This window comes from Arxiozyma heterogenica (genome assembly GCF_036370985.1).
Source record: "Arxiozyma heterogenica strain weizmannii chromosome Unknown scaffold_30, whole genome shotgun sequence".
Lineage (NCBI taxonomy): Eukaryota > Fungi > Ascomycota > Saccharomycetes > Saccharomycetales > Saccharomycetaceae > Arxiozyma > Arxiozyma heterogenica.
Window position 1 is genome coordinate 493,908 of NW_027042683.1, and position 25,714 is coordinate 519,621.

Here is a 25,714-nt window from a genome sequence, read left to right on the forward strand (position 1 = left end):
AAAAATAATTTAAAAAATAAGCTAAATAATATTCTATAGCAGGGTAGGAAATTTCAAAATAGTTTATCAATTTATCATATTTAGTAGTGAAATTTGAGCTTGAATAGAACAACAACAACAGTTTAAAAATATATCTAAGTAAAACAAACTAGATCTTGCTATTCCTCCAAAAATTATTTAGAAGACCTCACAATATTGAGGCACTTTTTTGAGTCAAAAAAAAACTCTTTTTAAGTTAGAGAATAATGCAACTGTGTCGTTTGTTTCAAGTGCTAGCATCTAGAGCTGGATTTTATTTTACAAGCTGGTGTTTTAAGAAATTCTGTATAATGTATTTCTCTTAAAAGTATTTTTAAAAATTTTAAACAGTAGTGACTTAAGCTGAACTTAATTCTGTATTGAAAATAAATCACAATTTTCAGAGGAGATTACGCTCTCGACAACACACTCTGCATAGTGTAAAATAAATTTGCTATTGTATTTTTTAAAAAACCCTAAGCTGGCCCTCTAGGATTCAAAAAACAACTGTGAAAAATGAAAAATAAAAAGGAAGAAAAGAAAAGAAAAGAAAAAACAAAGAAGTTCCTAAAAAAGGTTTTTTATTGCTTTTTTACCCCGCTTACAACAATTGATTATACCTTCCCAAACAATTACGTAATTATTGTTCTTATTGTTTTTTTTATTTTTGCATATCTACATATAATATATTTTTAAATCTTGCAAGGTTGTTTTGACTAACCTGTCGAAGAATTCCTTTTAGGAAAATTTTTTTCCTTTTTTATTGTTTTCAATAATAAATAGTTCTTTTATCCCTTGTTATCTATTGTCATGTATTGTTGTTTTGGAATTGTCAAATTTTCAGATCTTTATCTCAATTACATTTTATTTCCATATCAGTGATTATTTTCCAATGAAATTTCCCCTTGATATTAAGATAATAAACAATAATAGTCTTTACGCATATTTCTTGAAATGATTAGAAAGGATGATAATGAACTATTTCAGCTTTTATTGAGAAGATGTGTAAAAGTTTTCTTTTATATATAAACAAAGATAGGTCTGTTTAACAATGTTTGATAAACTATTTCTCACTATCACCAAGGGAAATACAATCAATAAATATATTTCCAATTTTATTAATTTACAAGGGAAGCAGGATTATTCCATTCCGCTAAATTAAGAAAGTTTACTTATATCTAATTGATGTGTTCTATTTAAGTAGTTCAACAAGCCAAAGCTTGGAATAAACAAACATAATGATATCTTCATTTTCTGAATCTATTATTTCAAGTTTTTTAGGCAGCGAACGTCTCAATACCTCAAATTATTTTTCGAGTTCTCAAGATATAATTAATGGCAGTCAATTCCCTGTTTTTTCACAATCATTTGATAGATATATATATGATAGACATATTCAGTTTAGGTCAGAATTATTTGTAAAGAATTCAGTGACTGAATATTTTGCTAATATATATAAAGCATTTTATTGTCCAAGTTTCAAATTATCTGAAGAAAATGAACAGCAAGCAGTCACAAGCAATAATAATATAGTTGCACGAAATAATATTATGCGTGAATTGTTCAAAAATAAAGTAGATAATCTTAATATAAATGATAATACTTCTGACTGTGAAGATATGAGTACAGCTTCTGATATCATGGGTCAAATATTTTCAGATTCAGAGTATTCATTGGTATCATCTCACTCATCCCCATCTTCTCCGTTAGAAACATTATTTATCAGAAATAACACTAATTTTGTGTCAAATATTAAGAAGAAATGGTTAAGAAATACCTTATATAATTATGGGAAAAAGAATAAGTATGGTTGTAAATTTTGTGGGAAGCTCTTTTCAAGGCCATCGGCCCTAAGTACTCATGTAAATACACACACAGGAGATAAACCATTTATTTGTCCATACCAAGATTGTAACAAGGAATTCAATGCGAGGTCTAACATGACAAGACATTACAAATTACATTTTAGGGTTTCCTCTGGTGGGTATCTCCTGCCTTCAGGAAAAATAGTACATAAGAGACCATCTTTAAAACAACTGACTACCGATGATATGAAGACTATATAATTCTTGTAAATTTTATAATGTTATAGACACTTTTCAGTATTAAAAGTTAACAATTATACTATTTATTATTGAATGAGGCATTTCTTTATTCACTTTTGTTACTAGTCAGTGCCTATTTCCACGTGGAAAGGGGTATGTAATTAATTGAAAATTAAGTGATTGAATAGAGGAAAATAACAATAACAGTCCGGAAAAATCTCTAAAAGGTTTGATCAAGTTGTTGTAATGAACTATTCATACAGTTTCTCCCTTAAGAATGTTGACGTCAACATTCCTAGAACATAACAAAAAAATAAAAAAGAATGTGGTATTATTTAAAAACTATAGAAAAAGGCATTATTAGTTGAAAGAACCGTTTTTTCTATTTTTGGTGAGGTTATTTTTACTCAAAAAAAAATTTCGCATCTCTTTTACCTCTTTTCAATAATATTCTTCGTTTTTAGTGATTTGTACATTCCCTTTCGTACTCTTCGTAAAAAATTTTAGAGATTCTGAAATCTTAATAAATTTCCTTTGTTTTTCTCTAAAGGATTGACTAATAAACTTTATTAATACGGAAAGTTCCATAATTGGTGTTATAACAAAAAAAATTGTGTTTTTTTTTGGTATTAACCTTAAAATAAAGTTTTGCTTTTATTTTTTTTATATTGTGTTAGTTAAGTTACATTTTATTTATGCATTGCTCTACAAAAGCTACTCTATAAAGGTTTTTTTTTGTTTATTTAGGCTTGGGAGAACAATTGTTTTGAGACGGAGAATTATATTTCTCCTATACACCAACCTACCATAATTTTTTCGTAAATACTCATGCTACTGGGACAAGCATGTTTTTATTCTCATTTTCGTTTTTTCTATTTTTATTTTCTAAAACTAACTTATTTTTTTTCTTGTATTTTGATTAGTTCTTAAATAATTTGTAACAATAAGTATATGTTAACCTTTGTGGTTTTTTTTAAAAAAAATACTGTAAGAAACTTGATCAGACTCCAGTATATACGTAATTCTATGGGTAATATCTAAGCGTCTAGCTAAAGCATTGATACGATCAGGCACATCGTTATTAAAATAGGATACTAAATTGGATCAGTGGATTTCCAGGGTATGATAATTACATTAAGTCTTGCTTAAGAGATCTCTGGTTGTTGAAAGATATGCTACGTATAATTATCCTATTTAAATATATCCTAGTATCATACAAGACCAACAATAAGCAACAATAGTACCACCAGTATTATTCCAGGGCTATTATTCGTTTTTAGTTAGAGTCCAAGTAACAGTACTCATATTTACACTAATTGCCATGGTTCATTCATTTGCTTATAACAACTCTTAAATATATAAAATATTTATGATTATGTTGAAATAATACCTGGTGATTCTGATTATTTGTAAAATAATAGGAATAGTAATAATGATTCTAAGATAGTAAAAGTGATGTATTGAACAAAATTAATACTCTTCGAACTATTGATATTAACTTACTAAATATAATTAGATCTAAGCCATGTCAATAATATTATATACCTATTAAGTTACCTTTAAATTTAATGATAATCCTTTCAATGGGCCATAAAGATTATATATAAAGAAACTGGGAGTTTTATATCCACTTAAATGTCAAAAATGCTACATATTTTTGGTTATATGTTTTGAAAGAACTATATCTAACTACTCTTGCCTTTTAGAAAACAAAAAAAATCTTATGTTTTGTTTCATTAATAATGCAGTAATATTATATAGATTAATTTAGCCTAATGATAGCTTAACAATACATACTATTATGAATGTGTAAGAAGATGAATATAGATACATGAAACTCCAAAATGGTCTCATGAAAGCAGACACTTTATTTGTTCATCATATAGATATTAATATTATCAACTAGTTTTTAGGTTGCTACAAGTATACATTTTTACAGTTGTTATCAGTGAATTTAATCTAAAATAAAAAAATGCTAAAATAAAAAATCTCACTGAGACTGCAATATTTTTGTAACCTCTAAAATTGAAAGCCTAGTTTATCTATTAAACAGTCAATAGCTTCAAAATTTAAATCGTTATTAGCAAAACTTAGATGTTTCTCAGATAAAATATGTTCGCCCAATGACTCGTACTTGACTCTGCAATTTTCACAGTAACCTGAATTTTTTACCGGTTGTTTTCTAATTACAGGTTTGTTATCTTTATCTCCTACCTGGTCAGATATTTTCTTCTGTTGTTGATTGTTATTATTGATGTCGTCCTTGGAAATGGATTCTCTTCCAAAAGAATGTTTTAAGTTTGAACCACCTCTACTTAATAATGGTGCACCTCCATTGATAGTGCTTCTAGAGTTTCTGGAATATGGTACCTCTGCATTAGAATTTGAATATCTTTTTGCTGGACCATCTAACTTTCTATCAACTAATTTATTCAAAGTTCTAATATTTTTACTCATAACAGTGGATTTAGTTGGACCTAATCCATTACCGAAGGACGTGGCAACATCATTAGATTGATGAGCTCCACTTGCTTTGATCTCAAAGGGTACCCTTGATTGTCTTTTTGATGTAGCACATAGGTCGTCTGGTAAATCTTCGGTCTCTTGTCTGCTTAATGGAATTAATGGTATATTTTTCAAAGATGGTATCGAAACTGGTTCTTTCCACGTTTTTTCTACAAGTTTCTTTTTCCCATTGGTATTATTATCATTCTTCCTCTTATTTTCATTTACCTGTAGTGCAAATACATTGTTTTCTGCATCATTAGGGTTAGATATTTCCATAATAGATACTTGTGTATCTTCTACTTTATCATTCCTTTCGACGGTTTGAGTAACCTTGGCGTTAATATCACCATTTATGTTGAATTTATCGTTATTTATTGAGTTAGATTTTGATGCTTGATTAACATTTGTTTTTACCTCTGCTACCGTTTGTGTATTAGTTGATTGATGGTTATGTTCACTTCCCTTAATTAATTTCTGATACATTAACGACGAATCTTGGCAGGCATGTGGTAAAAATATTAGACCTTTTGCAACAGCATCACAATCTGATTTGCTTGGAATTGCATGATATTGATATAATTGACGTAGTTTCAACGCATACGGTAAATTAATTTGATCTCTTTTATATCTTTTAAGAATTCTTTTAGCAGAATTCTCTATACAATATCTATCACCAATAAATGGACATCTACCAAAAGTGCCCATTTTTAAAGTTGGATATGGTAAATTATTCTCGTCAGCCAAGTCTTGTTGCCTCCATTCTAATGTGATTATTGGAGCCCAAGTTTGCCATATATCATACATATAAACGTAGGAGTGTTTGAAATAATGTATATCGTCTCTTTTAGTTCTTGGGTCTCTATCAGTAGGACCATACAGTTTCTCATTTTCTAGTAGATGTGATAGGGTAGGAGTAGCTAAAATTGGTGATTTATTTTTTATTAGAGCATTGAAATCTACATCCAAATTTGTCAAGAACCTGAAAGCTTTTTCATAACCCCAGACTTTCATAAAATTTTTTTTAGCTCGAGATAATATATCCTTATCGTTAAGCAAATGTATATTTTCCGTAAGTCTGGCAGTGACAACAATAGTGACACTAGTGTCAAAAAATTGAGTTATCTCGGCACCAAGTGATAAAAATCCCCTTTTCAACAAGTCTCTTTTTTTATCAAGTGCTTTTTTGGTCTTTATATTGTCTATACTATCTTCAGTTGTATCGAAATATATTCTTGAGTCACGTCTCAGAATTTTCTTCCAATTGTTTTGCCAATCTAATAATTCTTTTGGAGTCACTTTATTTTGTACATTTTTCAAAGCTGCTGGTTTAGATACAAGTACTGCACCTTCAATAGACCTGGCTCTCTCCACTCTTGGTTTCTTTTTTTGTTGTGGTTCTGATCTTTCTATTATTCTTTTCCTCACAAGCAAAGTATTATTATTCTGATCATTTGAACCACTGTAAGATTTGCTGTGATCAACATCATTCTTATTGTTATAATTATGACTATATTTAATACTATCGTTTTTTTCTTGACTTGGAACAAGTTGAATTTCCTTTCCGTTTTCATTTAATGGTACTCCTCGGAGATTCGCATCTGTTTCTTTGAGTGGGGATCTATTGATAGCTTTGATTGGGGACAACACCATTTTTTAGCAGTTATCTTTTGTATGGGTATACAATATATCAAAAGAGAAGTAGAAGGATATACGTATATAATAAATTGTCCAGTATTCTTCAAAAAAAAAAAAAAAAAAAAAAAAAACAGGTTATTGAGATTCTAAAAAATAATGAAAAAAAAAGAATCAGTAGTAGTTTGTTATATCCACAGTATTCGATCAATTCTCAATAAAATATCAGGTATTTTGATTGAAGAAACGTGTCACTGTACTAGGTTTTGAAAGAAAATAAAAAAAATAGAGAAAGAGAGAGAGTAAAAAAGTAACCGGATACTTGATCTTTGATTATAATGTATCTTGTTTATATTATATCTTCAATTGGTTTATGTTTCTATGTTAGCTGTCTTTAACGTATACTTAAACGCTGATGGTTATGCAGTAAATTTTACTCTAAAAAAAAAAAAAAAATCAAAAAATCAAAATCTCTGTAGATATTTATTTTGTGCATCCATTTTATCAAATAGTTAATTATCATTTATTGAGAAAAGAAGAAATTCGTGTCTTTTGATTTCTGTATTTTTTGTTTTTGTTTTTTTTATTTTTCTATTTTTTTTTTTTCTCATTTAGTGGATTTTGTTATTTTCGCTTGTTTGTTTTGCCTTACTGAAGTCCTCTTAACTGTGTGATGTGTGGATGTCTGGCACCTTCTGGTTTTTTCCTTTTTCTTTTGATTTGGAGGCGCGTCGCATTTGGTGTCGCGTTATTTCCTATTTAGGAAACTGTTAAAGGAAGCCCTAAAGTAAAATGCAATTAATGTAACAACCCTAAAGAAAGACCCGGGACTTTATATTCAAAGAAGGACTTGTTTGAATTAATGACAATTTACACATGCAAATTAATGGTATTATTGTATATATACATATATATATATATATACATGTATATGTATATTTATGTGTATATTTATATGTACGTATATGTATATACCGAAAGGAATAATGTATGGTTGAAATAATCTTTTAAATACATATGCTAAGGGGACATTTCAAAGAAAGATTGGGGTAGCGTTAAATAGGCATAAAAAGTGGGAAAGAGACGATGACCAAGCATGTTTTAAATTAGACGGAATAAGAAGAGGTTAAGAGAAAGGAGTGAGCGAATAGGTAAAATAAGGTAGCTTATCAAAAGATTATTTCTTATCTATTCTTTCCATCTCTTCTACATCTTCACTTTCATCATCCGCTTTATTTGGTTGTTTTCTATCCATTACAGAATCGTTGTCTATACTATCGTCATCGTCGTCGTCATCTTCTTCAAATTCGATATCTTGTTCTTCGTTTTCATCGTCGTCGTCGGCAAAGCCGCCCGTATAGTTATAAACGTCATCATTCAAAAAGTCTTCTTGGTAGTCATTATCATCCATATCTGAATCGTACCAAAAATTTTCTGTCATGCTTTTACTTAGAATGTTATTATCACCGTTCCGACTAATATCATTACTACTGCCATTTCTGTTATTATTGTTATTATTACTACTACCATCTCCTATGGAATTGTAGCTATTGGTATTATTTGAACTCGACAAATTAACTGTTGATTGAGACATGGATTTTCTTGCAGAAGAGGAAATATAGGCGGATTCCGATGTTGGCATCACAAACCCAGCGGGAATATCTTGTTTCGATCTTTCGACTTCCATTCTAACACGTTGTTTGTATTGTTCTGGGTTCTTTCTATAATCTACAGCGGCATCCACGTTAGCTGGAGAAGAAATGTTTGGATCCTCTAGTAGGGATACTATGGAGATCAAAACAGATTCTACGGTTTGTACGGGGGACCAGGTCTCTGCATCTGGTTCATCAGTCATTGGATCGCCACTTTGGTGCAAAATAGAGATACAAAGTCTACCATCTCTATAGACATTTGGATGATAGATGGCGGGGGTAAACCTGAACTGTGGTGGGGAGAATGGAAAATCGTTGGGAAACCTCATTTGTGCTTTGAAATAACCACCATGATATATGGAATCCTCGTTTAATACCATTACACCGATATTCCAAACAAATATGTTGGAATCATCTTCTAGTTCGATATTGAAGGATGGGATAGCCTTTTTGGGGTCAGTTAATTCTCTATATTGTCTCAGTAAAATACTTGCAGCAGTGTTCTTACGTGAACTCATGGTTAGTAATGGTTGGTTAATGATTTATCTTGTTTTTTTTTTTTTTGCTTTTTTGTTTTCTTTCTCTTTTATCTTTTCTGCGTTAATAATATCAGTTCACAACTGGGAAAAGTGTATATGTTCGTGTGGATATCTGTGTTGCACAAATAAATAGATAAACGAATAAATGAATAAGTGATATTATATATTTATACTTTATCTTTTGTTAAGAATAAGAGACTAATATAAAATGTATTTAAAAGAATGAAAATAGGTTACATAGAGAGAAGGGTTATCAAGGAAAAGGAAGGAGGAGAGACAAAGAAGAAAGGTCTTTTTTTTTTTTTCTTTATCCTTTGATACTGAACAAAAAAGAAACAGAGGTGAAATGGATTGTCAAAAGAGAAAAAGAGGAATGAAAATGAAAACGAAAATAAAGACAAAAATAAAAATAAAAATAAGAGCAGCCTTTGAGCTGTTTATTTTCGGTTCTTATTTTTTACTGCTTTTTATAATATCGAGCCGTTGAACATTGACAAATTTTGTTTTTTTCTTTCTTTTCTTTCTGTTTTTTTTTTTTTTATTTTTTTTTTATTTGTTTGGTCATATTTTTTGTTTCGTTTTTGCCACTATAAAACGTTCCTTTTTTTATTTTTATTTTCATTTTCTTACCTTTTTCTTACTTTTTTTTTGTTTTTGGTAGTTTTATTTTCTCTCACTTGGGAAGTGGAGAAGGGAAGAATTGGTAAGCTGTGGCGGTTACATTTGATGATTATCAAACTGTGTCAAATCTGCAAGAAAATAAATAATGTGGGTTCACAAAGTGTTGTGACATGTGTTTATTAGACTGCTTCATTTATTTTGAAGAGTTCCTTGTGCTTCCAACTATATAATAAACGTACATAAATGAAGCGTTACATAAAATATTTGTTAAAGGATACTTAGCCCTGTTGTGTACCCGCTTATTTATTTACTTGTGATCTTTTTGATTTGATAAGATTGTTTTATCAGTGATTATATTCATAGGAAGTGAATTAAGATATAGTTGGATGATATGTACGTACGTATGTATGTATATATGTATTCTGTTACAATACGGTTATTTATGTTCCAGAGAGATATAACGATGAGTAATTTTACTTACTAATCTTAATTATGTATATACGAGGTGAAACCCGCCTCTTCTTGGTAGGGGAAGAAAAAGAAGAAGAGTACGGATTCTATTTCCGATCTGTTTCCTTAGTATCTCAATCCGGGTATCTTCCAGATTTGTTTTTTTTTCTTTTTTAGCTGTTTCCAATAGTTTACAGCACATAGAAACATCTTCAAAAATGCAAAAAAGCAACATAACATTCATACATCCCTGCAATTATACACCTCTCACCCTTTTTCTTCTCCTCTTCTTTTTACAAGACGTATATATACATATATACATATGATATACTATTACCCAAAGAGGAAATTACAAAACAATTTTTTCCCACTTTCTTTTGTTCTCCTTCCCTAAAGAAGTAATAGCATTTTCTTCTCCATCTTTTTTTTTTTTTTATTTTCTTTTCTTTCTGTCCATTTTATTTCTTGTTAATTGCTTTTGTTGACTTTTTCTTAGTAGCGGCAGTAAGATTTCATGCGACTTGAGATGTTATGAATTTTGATATGTTTATAGTTTATGTTTTCTATTTTCTGTTTATGTTTGTGTATACTTGAATCACTTACGTTTCATGTTTTTCTATTTCCTAATTAGGTGACTGTGTAATTGTTTGGTTCGTGTTATTTTTCTGTTTTCTGTTTTTTGTTTTCTCTTCAAGGAAAAAAAAAAAAAAAAGAAAATTTTTTTTGTGATTTGAAATTTCGACAAAATTGGATCAATCAATCAATCATTGAATCGATTATGCTGCTAATTTTGTTTCTTTGCTGGTTTTTGATGGTGGAAAATTCTGGTTGAGCAGGTTTTTTGCAACGTCTTCACTGTAGTGTGTCCTCCTTTTGATTTCTTTTTATAGTAACTGGTATATAAATACTATATATACCTATGCTTGTTTTTTATTTTTTGTCCCTTGTACATGCCCACTATTTTCTCTCCACGCTTGTCTTTCTGTTGCGTTCTTGGCACTCTTTTCTATTTTCACATATGCATATCTAATACACATTCTTTGCTATTTTTTTTCTTTTGTTATTCTTTATAGCTCTATCCTCGAACTCGTTTACTTTACTTTTTGTGGATTCATCACCTTAAGAAGGTTGTCAAGAAATATACTACAAAGTGAGTGATACAATATTCTTCCTGAATTATCCTTTGCTTTCCATTAATTAATTTATTTTCTTTCTTTTTGATTACGTATAGTTATTTATAAAGTTCGTCTTTTTCTTTTTTCTGTTCTCTTTCTTTAATCACAACTCTACTGGTTTTTTTCTGTTTTTATACCTTATTTGTTATAAATATTTACTATACTTCGAAGTAAGAAAGTGAGAGAAATAAGGAATAATATTATAATCATTTATTATTATTGAATAAGTGATCCATTTACACGCATATACATACACAGCATACACTTAATTTTTTTTTTATAATTTTTTTGTTTTGGTTAACTCATAATGCAATTCAAATCTACTGTATTATCTCTATTAGCTTTATCAGCCTCTTCAGCTTATGCTGCATCTAGTACTACCAGCTCTACTACTAGTGCAAATCCATGTTCCATTGGTTCCAAAGCTACTGCTACTGCTCAGACTGATTTAGATAAATTGGCTTCTTGTAAGACTATCACTGGTAATTTGACTATCACTGGTAACCTAGGTTCTGCTGCTATTGCTAATGTCCAAAAGATCGACGGTTCTTTGATTATTAAGAATGCTACCCAATTAGTCGCTTTTTCTGCTGATTCTATCTCAGAGATCACTGGTTCTTTAGAATTGACTGATTTGACTATCTTAACTACAGCTTCTTTCGGTTCCTTAGAAAAGGTCGATACCATTAACATGATCACTTTACCGGCTATTTCCACTTTCAACTCCAAACTATCCTCTGCTGATAACATTTACATCTCTGATACCAGTTTGGAATCTATTGAAGGTTTCTCTGTTTTAAGTAAAGTTAGCAGCTTCAACATCAACAACAACAAATACTTGACTTCCATGCAATCTTCCTTGAAGACCGTTTCTGATGCATTATCCTTCCAGTTCAATGGTAACAATGCCTCTATCGAATTAGATAACTTGGTTTGGGCTAACAATATCACTTTGTCTGATGTTTCTTTCGCCTCCTTCAAGAACTTAAAGGCTGTCAACGCCTCCTTAGGTTTCTTGAACAACTCTTTGCAAACTATTGAATTGAACAACTTGACTTCTGTCGGTCAAACTTTCACCATTTCTTACAACGATGAATTAACCGATTTGAAATTCGATAAGTTGACTACTGTTGGTGGTGGTTTAGTTGTCACTAACAACACCAACTTAGTTAATATTAATGCTTTCTCTAATTTACAAACCGTTGGTGGTGCCTTAAACGTCTTAGGTAGATTCCACACCTTGGACTTAACTTCCTTAAAATCCGTTCGTGGTGCTGCTGATGTCCAAACTACTGCTTCCAACTTCTCTTGTAATCCTCTAAAAACTTTACAAAAGAAGGGTGCTATTCAAGGTGACAAGTTCGTTTGTAAGAATGGTGCTGTTTCTTCAAGGTCCAGCTCCGTCTCCTCCGTCACTTCTACCAAGAAAGCTGTATCTTCCACTTCTTCTGCTGCTACTACTACTTCTTCCTCTTCTGACTCCTCTTCTTCTAAATCTTCATCTTCTAAGTCTAAAGGTTTGGCTCCAGTTAACTACATCGAAAGCACCTCTGTCTTCGGTATTGTTGGTGCTGTCATGGCAGCTTTATTATAAGTTATATAGGAAACTGTAAATTAGTTTATAATGTATATATGTTTACATATATTTGAATTATCTTGTTAAAAATTCATTATTAATAATAAATTAGTGTTAAATGAAATACATACATATATATATATATATATATATATATAATGTTTACATGTAGAAAGATAATAATAAGCGGTTTATCGATATTTATGAAGTTGTTTGTTCTTCAGCAGGTTGTTTTTTAAATCCAAGTGCTACAAGATTGTATAACACAATACCAACTATTATTCTTTTCCAGTTCTTCTCTAACCAGGACTTGTCCTCTTCATTATCATCCTTTTGATTTATATTTCTGTTAGCATTAGTGGAATCATCACCATCTTCTTTATCTAATATGACATTACCTAGTTCTTTCTTTTTATCTGCATAAGTCTTTGTAACTTTTTTCAATTTGATCACATCACCAAGGGAACTTTTCGTAGATGGTCTTACTAAAGGTAATATCACATTCTTATAATTGTTATTATATATAGGATTGTCTATTAATGAATCATTATAAACTAAGGAAAGATGATTGATTTCATAATCCCAAATTAATTCGTATGATAGTGGGGTTGTCAATTGTAATAAAGTAAAACAGTCGTGATCTTCAATACCAATACAATATAACGTATCAGAATTAATATTATGATTTAAGGAAGAATCAAGAATGTGTTTTATGATTAAGGAGTTGGTTTCTTTATCTATAATCAAATCTGCCAACGGTACTATTTCATTAGAATCTACGATTGATTTTGCGTGTAAGTTGAATGTTTCATTATAACCAAACACTGCGCTCAAATGTAGCCAGAAAATAGACTGATATATTGTAAAACTTAATCTCATTTTTTTCTACCCTGTCTTTTGCAATATTTTTTTTATTGTCCTATCCACAAAGTATTATTTTATTTTTTTTTTATTCTACAGCTCTTTTTCAAACTTGCATGTATCTATCTATATATATATATATATATATGTGTGTGTGTGTGTGTGTGTGTGTATGTACGTATTTATTTAATACTGTTCTTGTAAATCCTTTGATATTTTTCAGTTCCTTGTTTTTTTTTAGAAGATTCCAAAATAAGGACAGAAAATGGAATTTTAAAATATTAAAAGGACAGGCAGTTGGTTCTAACTTGAGCCCCTGGAGTTACGTTAAAGAGAGTGTTCGTAGTGCTTTGGTTAGATCATAATTGTAGTAAATTTATAGATTTAACATGATTCTGATCTAACTTTTAAGAAGTTGAACAAACTAGAAACGCTATAAATAAATTATTGATAAAGGGATAATATGCTCAGAAAGAATTTATTTTCACCTTTTTTGTGTTTATTAATATATTTACCATATTTGAGCTATGGTTTGTCAACTCCTTTAGAAGATCCATTATCTTCACAGAAATTCAATATTATATATGTTTCATCCTTGGATGAAACTCTAGATTCTTTGGTACAATCCCATGGTAATGGTACACTTCTGACACTTGGAGATGATATGAAATGTCTTATACCGAATGAGACTAAAATGTCATTTTTACAGCAAATTAATAATAATGTTACCATATGGAATCAATTGCTTGAAGAGTCCTTAAGTAAAGGTTTGGATATCATTGATTCAACTATGCATTCAAAATGTTTGTCTCAAGGGAATGGGTTTTGGAAATATCAACTTTGTTATGATAATGACATTTTACAATATCACAACTCACCTAGTGATACTAAATTTGTTAACAAATTGGGTTCATACTTAGGAATAAGTAACTCCAGTGAAGTGACACTAATTTTCGACAATGAGATTGGCTATTATATAAGCGAATTTTTAGAGCCTGGAGATATATGTGATTTAACTGGCAAAAAAAGAGAAGTTGAAGTCCAATATGTCTGTGGATTAAATAAGGATTCTCCAACATTACAATGGATAAAAGAAGTTGGTACATGTATATATGAGGCAAGAGTTATGCTCCCTGGTTTATGCAGTTTAGAATTATTTGCCAAAAATGAGGATAAATTATCAGCTACTCAAATTGTATGTCAAAGATCAGGTAAGCAAAATAATGGTAATGTTTCACACATTTATAACATTGAAGGTGGCATTGTTGATATTGTAGCAGATTTTGATCCTACTTTTTTAAATAATGAAATTTTCTTGTTAAATCCTGTGGATATAAATCAACGATTGATATATTTATTATATACTGGGGAAATGACAGATACTGATGTTATGGAAGCGGCATTATTTAATAAATTTAAAAATGCATTCAGTACAATGATTGGTGGAAAATTGTTAAAAGGACCTAACAATGAGATAATAACATTGAATGATATTTTAGAATGGTGGGCCCCAGTAATTAATTCAGATGGTGAGTTATTATTTACTGTTACCCTAAAAATGTTGTCAAAAGGTAAAGCTGAATTATACTTAACATCAAAAAAAAATATTTATTTTCCTATGAAGACGGTAAATGTTGTTAATTTTAGTGCTCGGGATGACAATGAAATAAATATAGCAAACCAGGACTCACAACTTCAAGAAAAGATAGAGGAGAATATGGTAATTAAAGAACCGGAATCACGTGTTAAAATTGATGGTAATAAGGCTACTTTATTTTTGAAAAACAGTAAGGGTGAAGTCGTATCAATACAAAGAATACAAGAAGCAGAAGATCACTATATTTTTCTCTTTCATATCCTGGATGAAAATGGTGAACCTATTTCTATAAGTAATGAGGCCACAGATGAATTACTCGTGGATTTATTTGAAAATTATGGTATGGGGTCAGTGCTTGAACAACTGGAAGACCCTGATATGGTCAATAATAATATTAATAATGAAAAAGGAAAGATTGAGTTTATTTCCCCTCAAATCGAAAAGCAAAGCAATTTCCATATAACTAATTCTGGGGTGTACCAACAAAAATCAGAAGATAAGGGCTTCATTGATGTGTCTGAAAGGAATGAAAAAGTCGTTTCTTTTGAAAATATTAGATCTGACGAGATTTTAGAGGATGTAGAAGACAACTATCATAATACTAATGAGAATATTCCACCAATAGAAGAAAATGTTTCTGAAATTGCGGAGGATGAACGACAAATCAAAAACAATATTAAAGTTGTGACATCATTGGAAGAAGAGCAAGTTATTGACACCAACAAACAACAGAATATTGATAAATTAGAGACTAAAGTTACTACAAAGGGCTTGGGTAGTCAAAGTGTCGAATTTATTGAGATAGCTACCAAACATGATTCTGTTTATGATAATCAATCAGATGATATACAAGAAGTTCAAAATATTTCGACTGCATCTTCTTGTACTGAAGATACGACTGATTATGAACTTGATTTTACTTCTATATTGAAAGAGATTTTAGATGGTGAGAGAATATCCGATGAGACTAGTACTTTAACTTTTCCTACTTCTATAAAAACAGCCATCATAGATAGCATTGAATAACATAATTCTGAGAATCAATAATTCCTACTCCACTGGATTTATAATAGAGTAAATACAACACAATAATATATTGGTTTTTACTTATTTAGTTTGAATATGGATTGTTTGGATATTTAATGAGTAAGTATTGTGTAACAGTAGTTTTTTTAAAACTAAACTATCAGTTCTTTTTTGTAAAAAGAAGATAGAAGAAGGCTTCGCTGTAAATCCTGAAATACTAGTCTGTGGATAACGCCGAATGTCGAGGTGAAGGACTTGGAATAACCGAAACTCTGGGCCCAAAGTTGTGAGTGTATTTGAATGAAATGAACGATCTTCAAATGGACATTGGTGGTAAATTAATGGGAAGCCTATTTAAGAGAGATCGTTGATTATTGAGAAATGGTGCCAGAGGTAATTATTAGCAATAATACTTGTATTCTATCTAATAGGTTTAATCTAAGGAAGAATAACACGAATAACTAGGACTAATCTATTTATTAGTTAAAATCAACTAATCATATAATTTGTAAGTGCTTATATATATAATTAATTTCCATATTTTAGTATACTACCTGTGATAACTCGTACAGAGAAACTAGAAAATCTTGAATGGTATATAAAAAACCTTTTGTTAGTGGAATAATTTTACAAATTTTCAACGCAGACGACAGTATATATTTTAAATAAATACATCTGTTGGATCTTAAAGAATAGGTTGATAGTATAAGTATGTTTTTCGATACCGGATTATTATTATGGAATCACTTTATGGCTTAAGTATAATAAATATTGACACTTATGAATATTTCTAATGATATATGTCCTTCTGATAGAAGTTAACAGAATACATAGACTACATTTTGAATACTATTCGTCATGTTACACTTAAATGGATGAACGGTTTCATATAGATAACATAAGTTGTTGTGTCAGGTTTAACTAATATATATTAAACTAACAATAAGTACTTCTGCATTTAAATGTGAGAAAAAACTTATATTGGAAAATAAGAGTTTTATTACTGTTGTGTTCAATAGAATTATTTTTAATTTGATTCTTCTTTATGTTTGTAAGGGTCTTCTAAAGTAATATACTAAAATGCGGATGTTAATTATTATATGTGCACACTTACAGATTATATAATCGTTGATTCCAAATAATACATCAATTTCTCTTTAGTGGTCTTATTTGATCTGGATTATTCTAATCTTCTAGGTGAAACCAATAAGAAAACATATGAGTGTTAATGGTGATAATTATTTCTGATAAATTTTCTCAATAGTTAAAGATATCTTAAATAAGTCTTTAAGTAATTTGCTACCAATGTTAATTTGACTATCGTTTGTTCAAATACACTCACAACTTGGATCAAGATTTTCGGCTATTCTAAGTCCTTCACCTAGAAATTTGGTGTTACCCGAGTGTTGCATACTTTAAAATTTCCAGTTAGGGCTTCTCATAATGGTATGTGATACACTAACGCATTATAATATGTGGAAAACATTTTATTTTGCACTAACAGTGTTGTGAAGAGATCTGAGGAAATGGGTATTTATTCAGGTTATTGTAAAAACTTCGAATAGTTTATTGTGTCATGAATTAATTATATTTTAAAGTTAAATTTAATTGGGAATTCCTGAAGATTACATGTTGAAATATTAAATTGAATAATATTAGGAAATGTTTTATTTAGGGCTAGAACCATTTACTGTTATTGCGTTGGTTAAAAAGCTATGTTTACTGTTTGCTACCGCTAATTATTATTCAAGATGTTCTTTGAGATTCTGCAGGATAACACAATTAACAAATAGGGTCTGAATAACTGATTTACAAATACATCGTATTATATGGTTGGTAATGTTTCAGATATATATAAAAGAACAACCTCTTGATAAAATAAACTATCCTTTGTAATTCCTTTTTTACAAATATTTTATATAATATACATTAAGACTAGAACAATACATAGATATATAGTCACAGATAGATATATATAATTAATAAAAGCAAATTATAACTAGTATTCATTGTAAAGTTATTGATTTCTGTTGGAAAATGAGAATTGATTACTGTTATTTCCATAAGAATTATTTTTAATTAGTTTTTCTGTATATTATGTGGTGTACAGATGTACCATAATATCGGGAAGACATTTTATTTGTCACCAAATATGTTTTTCACAGATTTTGAAGAGAAATGAAAATCTTAAAAGAAGAGTAAAAGTAAATACAAGAATGTATACTGTATACACTATATAATAGGTATATACATGTATTTAGTACAAAACAGGACAAGCATCTATAACTTAATGATGTCTACCATTACCATGGACGCTGAAGGTTCCAAATTCCAACATTATTAATAAGGTCTTTATATATTAACGGCTATATCGAGCTTATATAATTATTCGAAGTTACTTTACTTGTTACTTGCTTGTTATATATCCAATATGTAATTATGTATAAAAGAGAAGTTACAGAAGATAGTTTTCATCTTCAGAAAACGTTATTCTTTTATATGTTTTCTGGAACTCGATCAACTATTCAACTTGATATATTAATGAATCAGTAATCCGTATCATTATTATTAGTTACAATAACATAATCGAAGATCATAGAACATTTAAGACAATCAGTTATGGTGGTGCAGAAACAGAAATATGTGAACACGCTGTACAGACAGGTGGAAAATGGACACATTGTACCTAAAATACAATAGGTAATTCTGGATTCAACTAAAATCTTACATAATCTCGGTTTTGTTGACCTTCTTATTATACAGTAGCCGTTGTTATAATATGAAATGGTCAGATTCTTTTGTATATTTCGGGGAAGCGCAAATAATATTAATAGTTATTCAAATAATCGAGACAGTAATCAACTATAGTCGATAATATAATTACTAAAACGGTCTTATAATTTGAGTAGCTTTTATCGAGCTAATAGATTTATTCGAAGTTACTTCTTGTTACTTGCTTGTTGATCTATTTATGTTTATATATAATATATAAATTATTTACAAGAAAAGGTTATGGAAGATCATCTTTTATCTTCAGAAAACGTTGTCCTTTTATACGTTTTCTGGAGCTCGATCAATTATTCAGATTTGTACATTAATAAGCTTAGTGATCCAAACCCTAAAATTTATTACACTATTTCAGGTACACTAGTGAATTAGAACTGCACCCCAATTCTCCAATCATGGTAATTAGTAATACACGTGGGACTTATTGAAACAATAGGTAAATTCTAGATTTGTCAAAATCTTATGTAATTTAATCTCTTTATTATGCAGCATCTAATGTTGTAGCACGTGTATGGCTTATTAAGACAACAAATAGTTCTAGATTCATTCAGGATCTTTTGTAATCTTGATGGTCATAACTATTCTATTTCGCAGCAGCCGTCAGGAATTTGAGCTCGCGTGGCGTAATGGCAACGCGTCTGACTTCTAATCAGAAGATTCTGGGTTCGACCCCCAGCGTGAGTGCTATCTTCCTTTCTCTAGTCCGTGATAGTTTAATGGTTAGAATGGACGCTTGTCGCGTGTCAGATCGGGGTTCAATTCCCCGTCGCGGAGTTCTTTTTTTAAAGTTTTGTAATAATGTAATATCCCCGATATTACTGTTTAGGGTTTTTGTTTAGAAAATGTAATAGATGAAAATCCGATTACGAGAGATATACTCTTCTAGACGCTAAAATAGATAGATATAGCTTGATTTTGTAATAACCCTGAGGTTATGTGTTTCTGATAACAGTTAATCTTGTTGAAATCTCAATAATATTTCACTTGGATAGATATAAGATACAGACTCTTTCTATATCTCTAGATGTAATATTCCTATATATCTATATATCTATATCCCTAATCTAAGATAGCGTAATAGTATACATTTATGTACGATATATCTCTACTTAATTAATCCTTGGTTCCTTGTCCCTTCCTTGCTTCTTGGTCGCTCTCTTGTACTTATGTTGGTTACTCCTGCTTTTATCTATGTTTGTAAAATTTTGCAAAAAGGAAAGTTTAGAAAAATATCGTCAACTCTCATTTTTTCTAAACAAAGCCCTAAACAGTAATATCACGGATATTACAAGTTTTATTGTTCATATATCGCTTACGAAGAAAGTGATTGTCCTTGCTGAAGTATCATATTTATAATGGAGGAAGACCTGTTACGAAAAATATATTCTTTTCTGTAACATAAAGTTAGATAGATGTTTCTTGGTTATTCTGTATGTAAAGTACATAGACCATGCTGTATACATGAATTAAACAAAGATACACACATATACAGACATGCATATGTAGTACAGTGGGTAATCCCTGAGTCTCAAGGTGGAGGATTGGTACTACTACATGTACAATGGTTATTTATTGAGTAACGGATCAGGTTGAAGGATTTTGGAAGGTAATAGCCACATCAATCTAGTTTAAGAGATCATTCGTTATTAGACGGTATTTCAAACGTGATTTATAAGGGGTTATCTCAACTAATATATTACAATATATATATTAATTGTATAAACGCTTACAAACTAAGCAGTTGTTAATTCTAATCAAGTTAATATTTAAAAAATCTTGTTTTGTTTTTTTTTTATCATTATTTTTTTTGGTAAAAACCTAGCAGAGGCCGTAAATTTGGTGGTGTTTTTAATTATTTCTGTCATTTATCTCAATAATCAGAGGTCTCTTAAATAACTTTTGTCAGTAATTTATTACCTATGTCGATCTGATGATCGTTCAAATGTACATACGGTTTAAATTTTGAGTTTTGTCTCTTTTAAGTCTTTGGCCTTGATATTAAACGTTATTAAGAAAATATGTATTTCAGGGTTTATATTTAGAATTTTTTACATACAAGCAGTTACATGTTAAATACTAAAACCTTGGAACATTGTAATAAATTACTCAAGAAAAGTTTTGTTTTTAAATTTATTAGTCAAAATTTTTGAATAGAAAATAGAAAGACTAATAAAATCCTTCAAAACTAAAAATGTAAAGTGTATAATTTGTCGAAATACACAGGTTACATAGATGTAGATAATTGATATGACAGAAATAAAAAAAATAATAGTGTTCAAATCAACAGTTTTATTCATTAAGGAAATATTTATTAAAATACATATATAATATTAAAATATATATATATATGTTGATCAATTGTCTATATATTGAAAAGTTTTAATATGAATAAAACGTTGTAACAATAGTATGTTAATTTAAAATTTTGTAAAATTTTTCTTAATGCAACATGAAATAGAAAAGATAGTTAAGTATTTAGATTTGTCTAGTAAATACCAATAGTTATGATTTATAATATTATTAAATTAGGAATTCAATTCTTTATGAACAAGATAAAAAATATTCTTGACCTTGTTTTTGTGTAAATAATTGTTTATATTTTTAAGAAGTGTTCTCTCATTCAAATTTTTAAAATAGTTGTTTTACAGAAACATTAATTTTTTAATGGTTTTTTTCAATAAATAAATAATTATTATACACTACAAATAATAGCCATAAAAAAATTAATATAAAATGTTCTTTTAACTACAGATTATGCTTTTTGATAGTGTTGTTAATGTACTTATTACAAATTAAAGTTTTCAATCTTTTTATGCATTATATAAGAATAAATAGAAATATAAAGTACAAAAATAATTATTTGTAATATTTAGAAAAACTTTATAAAATTGTTTTAAATAATAATTATTGGTTTATTTCTAACCATCAGTCAAAGTTTTGATATATATCCATTCAATCAACATTTCAAAAAAATAAATACTATCAATTAATTTGAAGTACAAATATATTGTCTTCTATTAAATTATCACATCTATCATACAATATAAGTTCTATATTTTGAAAACTTTCGATTATCTGTTTAAACAACCAATAACCTATAGTTCAGAGTTTTCCATTATTTCTCAATGAGCTACTATACAAATCATAATGATATATTTTTAATTATTATAATGCATTGAAAAACCTAGAAAAAAACCCAATTTGTTGTAATGGATGCCTGGAAAATAAAGCCATGAAAGCTTATTCCTTTCCAAAAAAGTTTTAGTATATCTTTATTAAAATATTTATTTGTTTTTAAAGTTAAATAAAGAAGATAATATCTAAACTATACATTCACTTTTAATTAACGTTCTTAAAAAATACTTTAAAATAACTGTTGTTGGTATAACCCTACTACAACTGATAAAGTTGTGACTTGAAAGAAATATTTCACTTAAAAGATAGAAAAAATAATCTATTTGAAAAAAACTGTTTAAATCATCATGTTAATTACATAATAGAAAAAGTGTATTCACTAGACTCTTCGATTATAATATAACATACAATTTTTAAGTTCTAACACGCCCCCCTCCAAAAGAAAAATAAAAACAATAAGCACTGACAAAAGCTGCTATTGTATGTGGTTATGAAATAGAGAATGCTCTCAATGTTTTTACTCTATAAACCACAAATTTATTTAATATCCATTATTATTTTGATATAACATTACACAGTAATTTTATCTTGCTAGCTTAAATAACAATTTTATTACATTAATCACAACTTTCAAATAATGAGCAAACTAATTTTTTTTATCTTTTTAACTTTGAAGAAGAAGTACTTACAAACTACAATTAGCAGTTGTGCAAAACTGACTATTTCTTCAACAAAATAATAAAGACTTCTCTTGTTTCGAATATGAATATTTTTAAAAGTAAAGAAGGACATTAAAATCCCCAAATCAACCTCAAAATTTTCTTTACTTCTTACCTATTATTTAACTTATTGAATCTTTGCCATACCCTTAATTTTTACAAAAATTGTTTAGAAGTTGAAAAAGGTAAGTTAAGATGATTTATATTAAAGTAGACTCAATGCAATAATCTATCACTAAATAAAAACCAATGATCACACACGGGAGGAGTAAAAAACAGTAATTCCCTATTTAAACTATTATTTCTTTTTTCAATTTAGTGTTTAGGATATATTTAAAAATGTAAGACGATAGATAAAGTGTTTGTAACATGAAATGTTGCATATTTTAATCAAATTACTTTTTCACTTCTTTTCTCCCAGTAAATACTTAGTTATTAAAATATTTTTTATTTGAATTGAATATCCAATATACTTAGAAATTTCTATATTAGTTGTAATAAATTGGTTCTTTAAGAATAAGCTTTTTATCAAAATATTTATTGATTATTGCATTCTTTCCAAATATATCTAAGGATGGAATAGAAAATTAACTATAATTATTATTTTCAAGAGATATATTACAAAAATAATGAATAATCAGAGTAAGTTTCGAGAATTAGTGATTCCTAAAAATTTTCACAAACTTTAAAAAAGTTTAATATTTTAAATAATAGATTTTTTTGTTTCTATTATATGCAATAGAAAAGAAAGTGTGTTTTATTTGACCTTATTATGGCAATATTATTTTTTCTTTTTACAAAAATTATATATATTTATTGTTTCACTTTTCTATTATTATCGTTATTATTTCCTTCAATTTTCCATTATCTTGTGGAAAGAAAAGACCTGAAACAATTTCTAAAATATTTTATATTTCCAAGGCGAGACAATGAAACGTTCCCAAAAAAAAAAAATGCTATTAATGTTTCCATAAAAATTTCTTTATCCTAAAATAGTAATCTGGACTATTTATAGTAGTAAAAAAATAAAAATTCAACCCTAACTAAAAGGAATGATGGAAACTCATCTACATACCATACAAAATAAAAACAAAAAAATTGTTCATATAATTAAAATAACGTTTTTAAATATTATATAACTTACAAAGCTTAAAGTTAAAAGGGTTGAAGTTAAAAAGGTTAGTGTCATTCTAATAAAAGTTATTGTTATGTTAAAAACAAATCTCTTGTAAAGATACAAGGTATTAACCCTAAACTATTGACTAAACTACTCTAAATAAGAGTGAAAGTATGTTGTTTAGACCTAGAGGAAATTTAAAAAAATAAAAAAGAATACAGAAAAACTGAAAAAAAAGAAAATTTTCCAAATTTGTAATGTATAATAAAAAATAATAACAACAAAAAACTTCATTAAAAACGGACATAACAAATCCACAATCTGAAAAGGCTCGCCCCCAAAACAATGACATTTATTACCAACCAAAAACAATTTGTTGAACTTGAGAATGGATATCACTAATCTTCAAAAGCTATTATTCTATTGTTATCTATTACACAACAATGATATCTTTTCCTTTTTCAGTATTTTCCTGTTAATATTATCTTTTGAATATTTGTCTGAGAATTGTAAATAACTATAAATATACAAATAAACAAAGGATATCTTTTGTGATTTGAAAGCTAGTATTGTACATTTTTTATTACGCGTGCCACTGTATGTAGTCAGAGTAACTTTACAAACATCACACCTACCTACATTAAAAATTTGAGACTCAAGAAACCTATAATCTTATAAAATATTCGAAGGAATAAAATCTATGAATAACTGTTTCAGCATAAACCCCTTTAAGATTATTACACTAGCAAGCTACTCTGATAAGTAGCGAAATATCTCTTAAGAGTTTTGCTAACTAGAACGACTACAGACATACAAGACTATTGAATAATCTTAGTACATAAAAACCTTTTAACTTGCCATTATCAAGATTTTTCAGCGTATGATCAAGTTCGAAAAACTATGCCCCCTAAAACATCCTAAAGGTAGAAGTTTACAAATTGAAAAAAGGAAGCTTGTATAATGCCAATATATAAAATCCTAAGTAGGAAAAAGTAGTTTGAATCCTTCCAATTACTCTAGCCACTTGAAACTAATACAACCTACCTCCACATATTTCATATAGTATAGATTGGATAAATGACATAATAACAAAATATCCATGGGTTGTCTTTAAGCAGTCTTTTTTCTCCTGTAAATCCATAATGACATTATTTAGAATACAGCACTGTAACTAGAAACCTTCTAACTTCTTCTGGAAAAATGATAAAACCGAACATATAGCAAATAGCCTAAAAAAATATACATTCTAACCATAATAAAACATAAATACTGTATGCCTGAATGTCACATGTATAAAATAATGATAAAAGAACTCTACGCTGTTGTCACAATTAGCGCCTTATGTAGTACTAGTAAAGGATAAAATGAAGCATAGTATGTACTTGTACCCTCCTGTGTTATTTGTAACGCTTCCAATAAATATATTCAATCTTTATCAAACTACTACTATGTTTTCTTAAAAAACTTAGCAAAATTCTTATCAGGATTCAACCAAGAAAACTTAGACTTATGAAGAATTTTAAGAATTTTTTTAAAACCCTTTTTCAGGGGCACTTTTTGTCACAAGATTTTTTGTGTGAAAGATTGTCCGGGGATAACATAACTAACAACCTTTTTCTCGTATGTTAGACTATATCTGTAGTTTCCATACAAGGTGATATTAAATTCTCAATTTCTTGTATTTTTTTGATACTAAAAATAAGGTTTTTTAAAGTTTTGAATTATTCTAATCTTTCAAAATGTATTGTTTCCCATCTCTTTCAGTACAATAGCTATTGTTATTTTTCATTTGTTTTCCGATAATTACTTTTTTCCACAATTTTCTAAAATTTTCTTTGGTAGCCCCTCATGGGCTAAGATATCTATTTTTTTTTGCCTGTTTTAAAATTTCGTAAAAAAATTCTCCATTACCAAAAAAGGTACAAACAATTTCATCCAATTCAAGAAAAAAATTATACTTTTGAGTATTCAATATTCTTTTATTAGCCATATTGCGATCACAATTTCGTTTTCTTCCTCAATATGTATTTTTTTTTTTCTAATTTAGTTATGTCCATAAATAGTTCTTGTCATACAAAGCCCTCTGAATTGCAAATTTCTTTTTCATTTTTGTTTATTGTTACTCCAACAAGTAACTTTTGTATGTCAAGGTAATGTTGGAAAACCTACGGCACCTTAAAAAAAATTAAGGACAAAAAATTAAAAATTAAAAAAAAAACGCAGACATAACACCGACACAAAAAAGATCGGGCAGGA

General features: G+C 28.8%; 6 protein-coding genes and 2 non-coding genes across 8 annotated transcripts; 5 read left to right on the forward strand and 3 right to left on the reverse strand.

The window, feature by feature from the left end:
• Positions 1–1,256: 1,256 nt before the first annotated feature.
• Positions 1,257–2,084, forward strand: PWA37_003788 (transcriptional regulator NRG1; the record flags this gene model as incomplete). Its single annotated transcript, XM_064860304.1, has 1 exon — positions 1,257–2,084. The coding sequence occupies one exon, from the start codon at positions 1,257–1,259 to the stop codon at positions 2,082–2,084; it is 828 nt and encodes a 275-aa protein (XP_064712965.1).
• A 1,998-nt stretch (positions 2,085–4,082) lies between these two features.
• DBF4 (protein serine/threonine kinase activating protein DBF4) lies at positions 4,083–6,221 on the reverse strand (the record flags this gene model as incomplete). The annotated part of the gene is made up of 1 exon (XM_064860305.1): positions 4,083–6,221. One exon carries the CDS (start codon positions 6,219–6,221, stop codon positions 4,083–4,085), a length of 2,139 nt encoding a protein of 712 aa, XP_064712966.1.
• A 1,159-nt stretch (positions 6,222–7,380) lies between these two features.
• On the reverse strand, positions 7,381–8,373 carry CDC34 (SCF E2 ubiquitin-protein ligase catalytic subunit CDC34; the record flags this gene model as incomplete). The annotated part of the gene is made up of 1 exon (XM_064860306.1): positions 7,381–8,373. The coding sequence occupies one exon, from the start codon at positions 8,371–8,373 to the stop codon at positions 7,381–7,383; it is 993 nt and encodes a 330-aa protein (XP_064712967.1).
• Positions 8,374–10,947: 2,574 nt separating this feature from the next.
• On the forward strand, positions 10,948–12,234 carry PST1 (Pst1p; the record flags this gene model as incomplete). Its single annotated transcript, XM_064860307.1, has 1 exon — positions 10,948–12,234. The coding sequence occupies one exon, from the start codon at positions 10,948–10,950 to the stop codon at positions 12,232–12,234; it is 1,287 nt and encodes a 428-aa protein (XP_064712968.1).
• Positions 12,235–12,417: 183 nt separating this feature from the next.
• Positions 12,418–13,095, reverse strand: EMC10 (Emc10p; the record flags this gene model as incomplete). Its single annotated transcript, XM_064860308.1, has 1 exon — positions 12,418–13,095. One exon carries the CDS (start codon positions 13,093–13,095, stop codon positions 12,418–12,420), a length of 678 nt encoding a protein of 225 aa, XP_064712969.1.
• A 445-nt stretch (positions 13,096–13,540) lies between these two features.
• On the forward strand, positions 13,541–15,700 carry YOS9 (Yos9p; the record flags this gene model as incomplete). The annotated part of the gene is made up of 1 exon (XM_064860309.1): positions 13,541–15,700. One exon carries the CDS (start codon positions 13,541–13,543, stop codon positions 15,698–15,700), a length of 2,160 nt encoding a protein of 719 aa, XP_064712970.1.
• A 3,399-nt stretch (positions 15,701–19,099) lies between these two features.
• On the forward strand, positions 19,100–19,172 carry PWA37_003794. Its single transcript has one exon. It is a non-coding gene; the product is annotated as a tRNA-Arg (tRNA).
• A 17-nt stretch (positions 19,173–19,189) lies between these two features.
• On the forward strand, positions 19,190–19,261 carry PWA37_003795. Its single transcript has one exon. It is a non-coding gene; the product is annotated as a tRNA-Asp (tRNA).
• Positions 19,262–25,714: the final 6,453 nt, after the last annotated feature.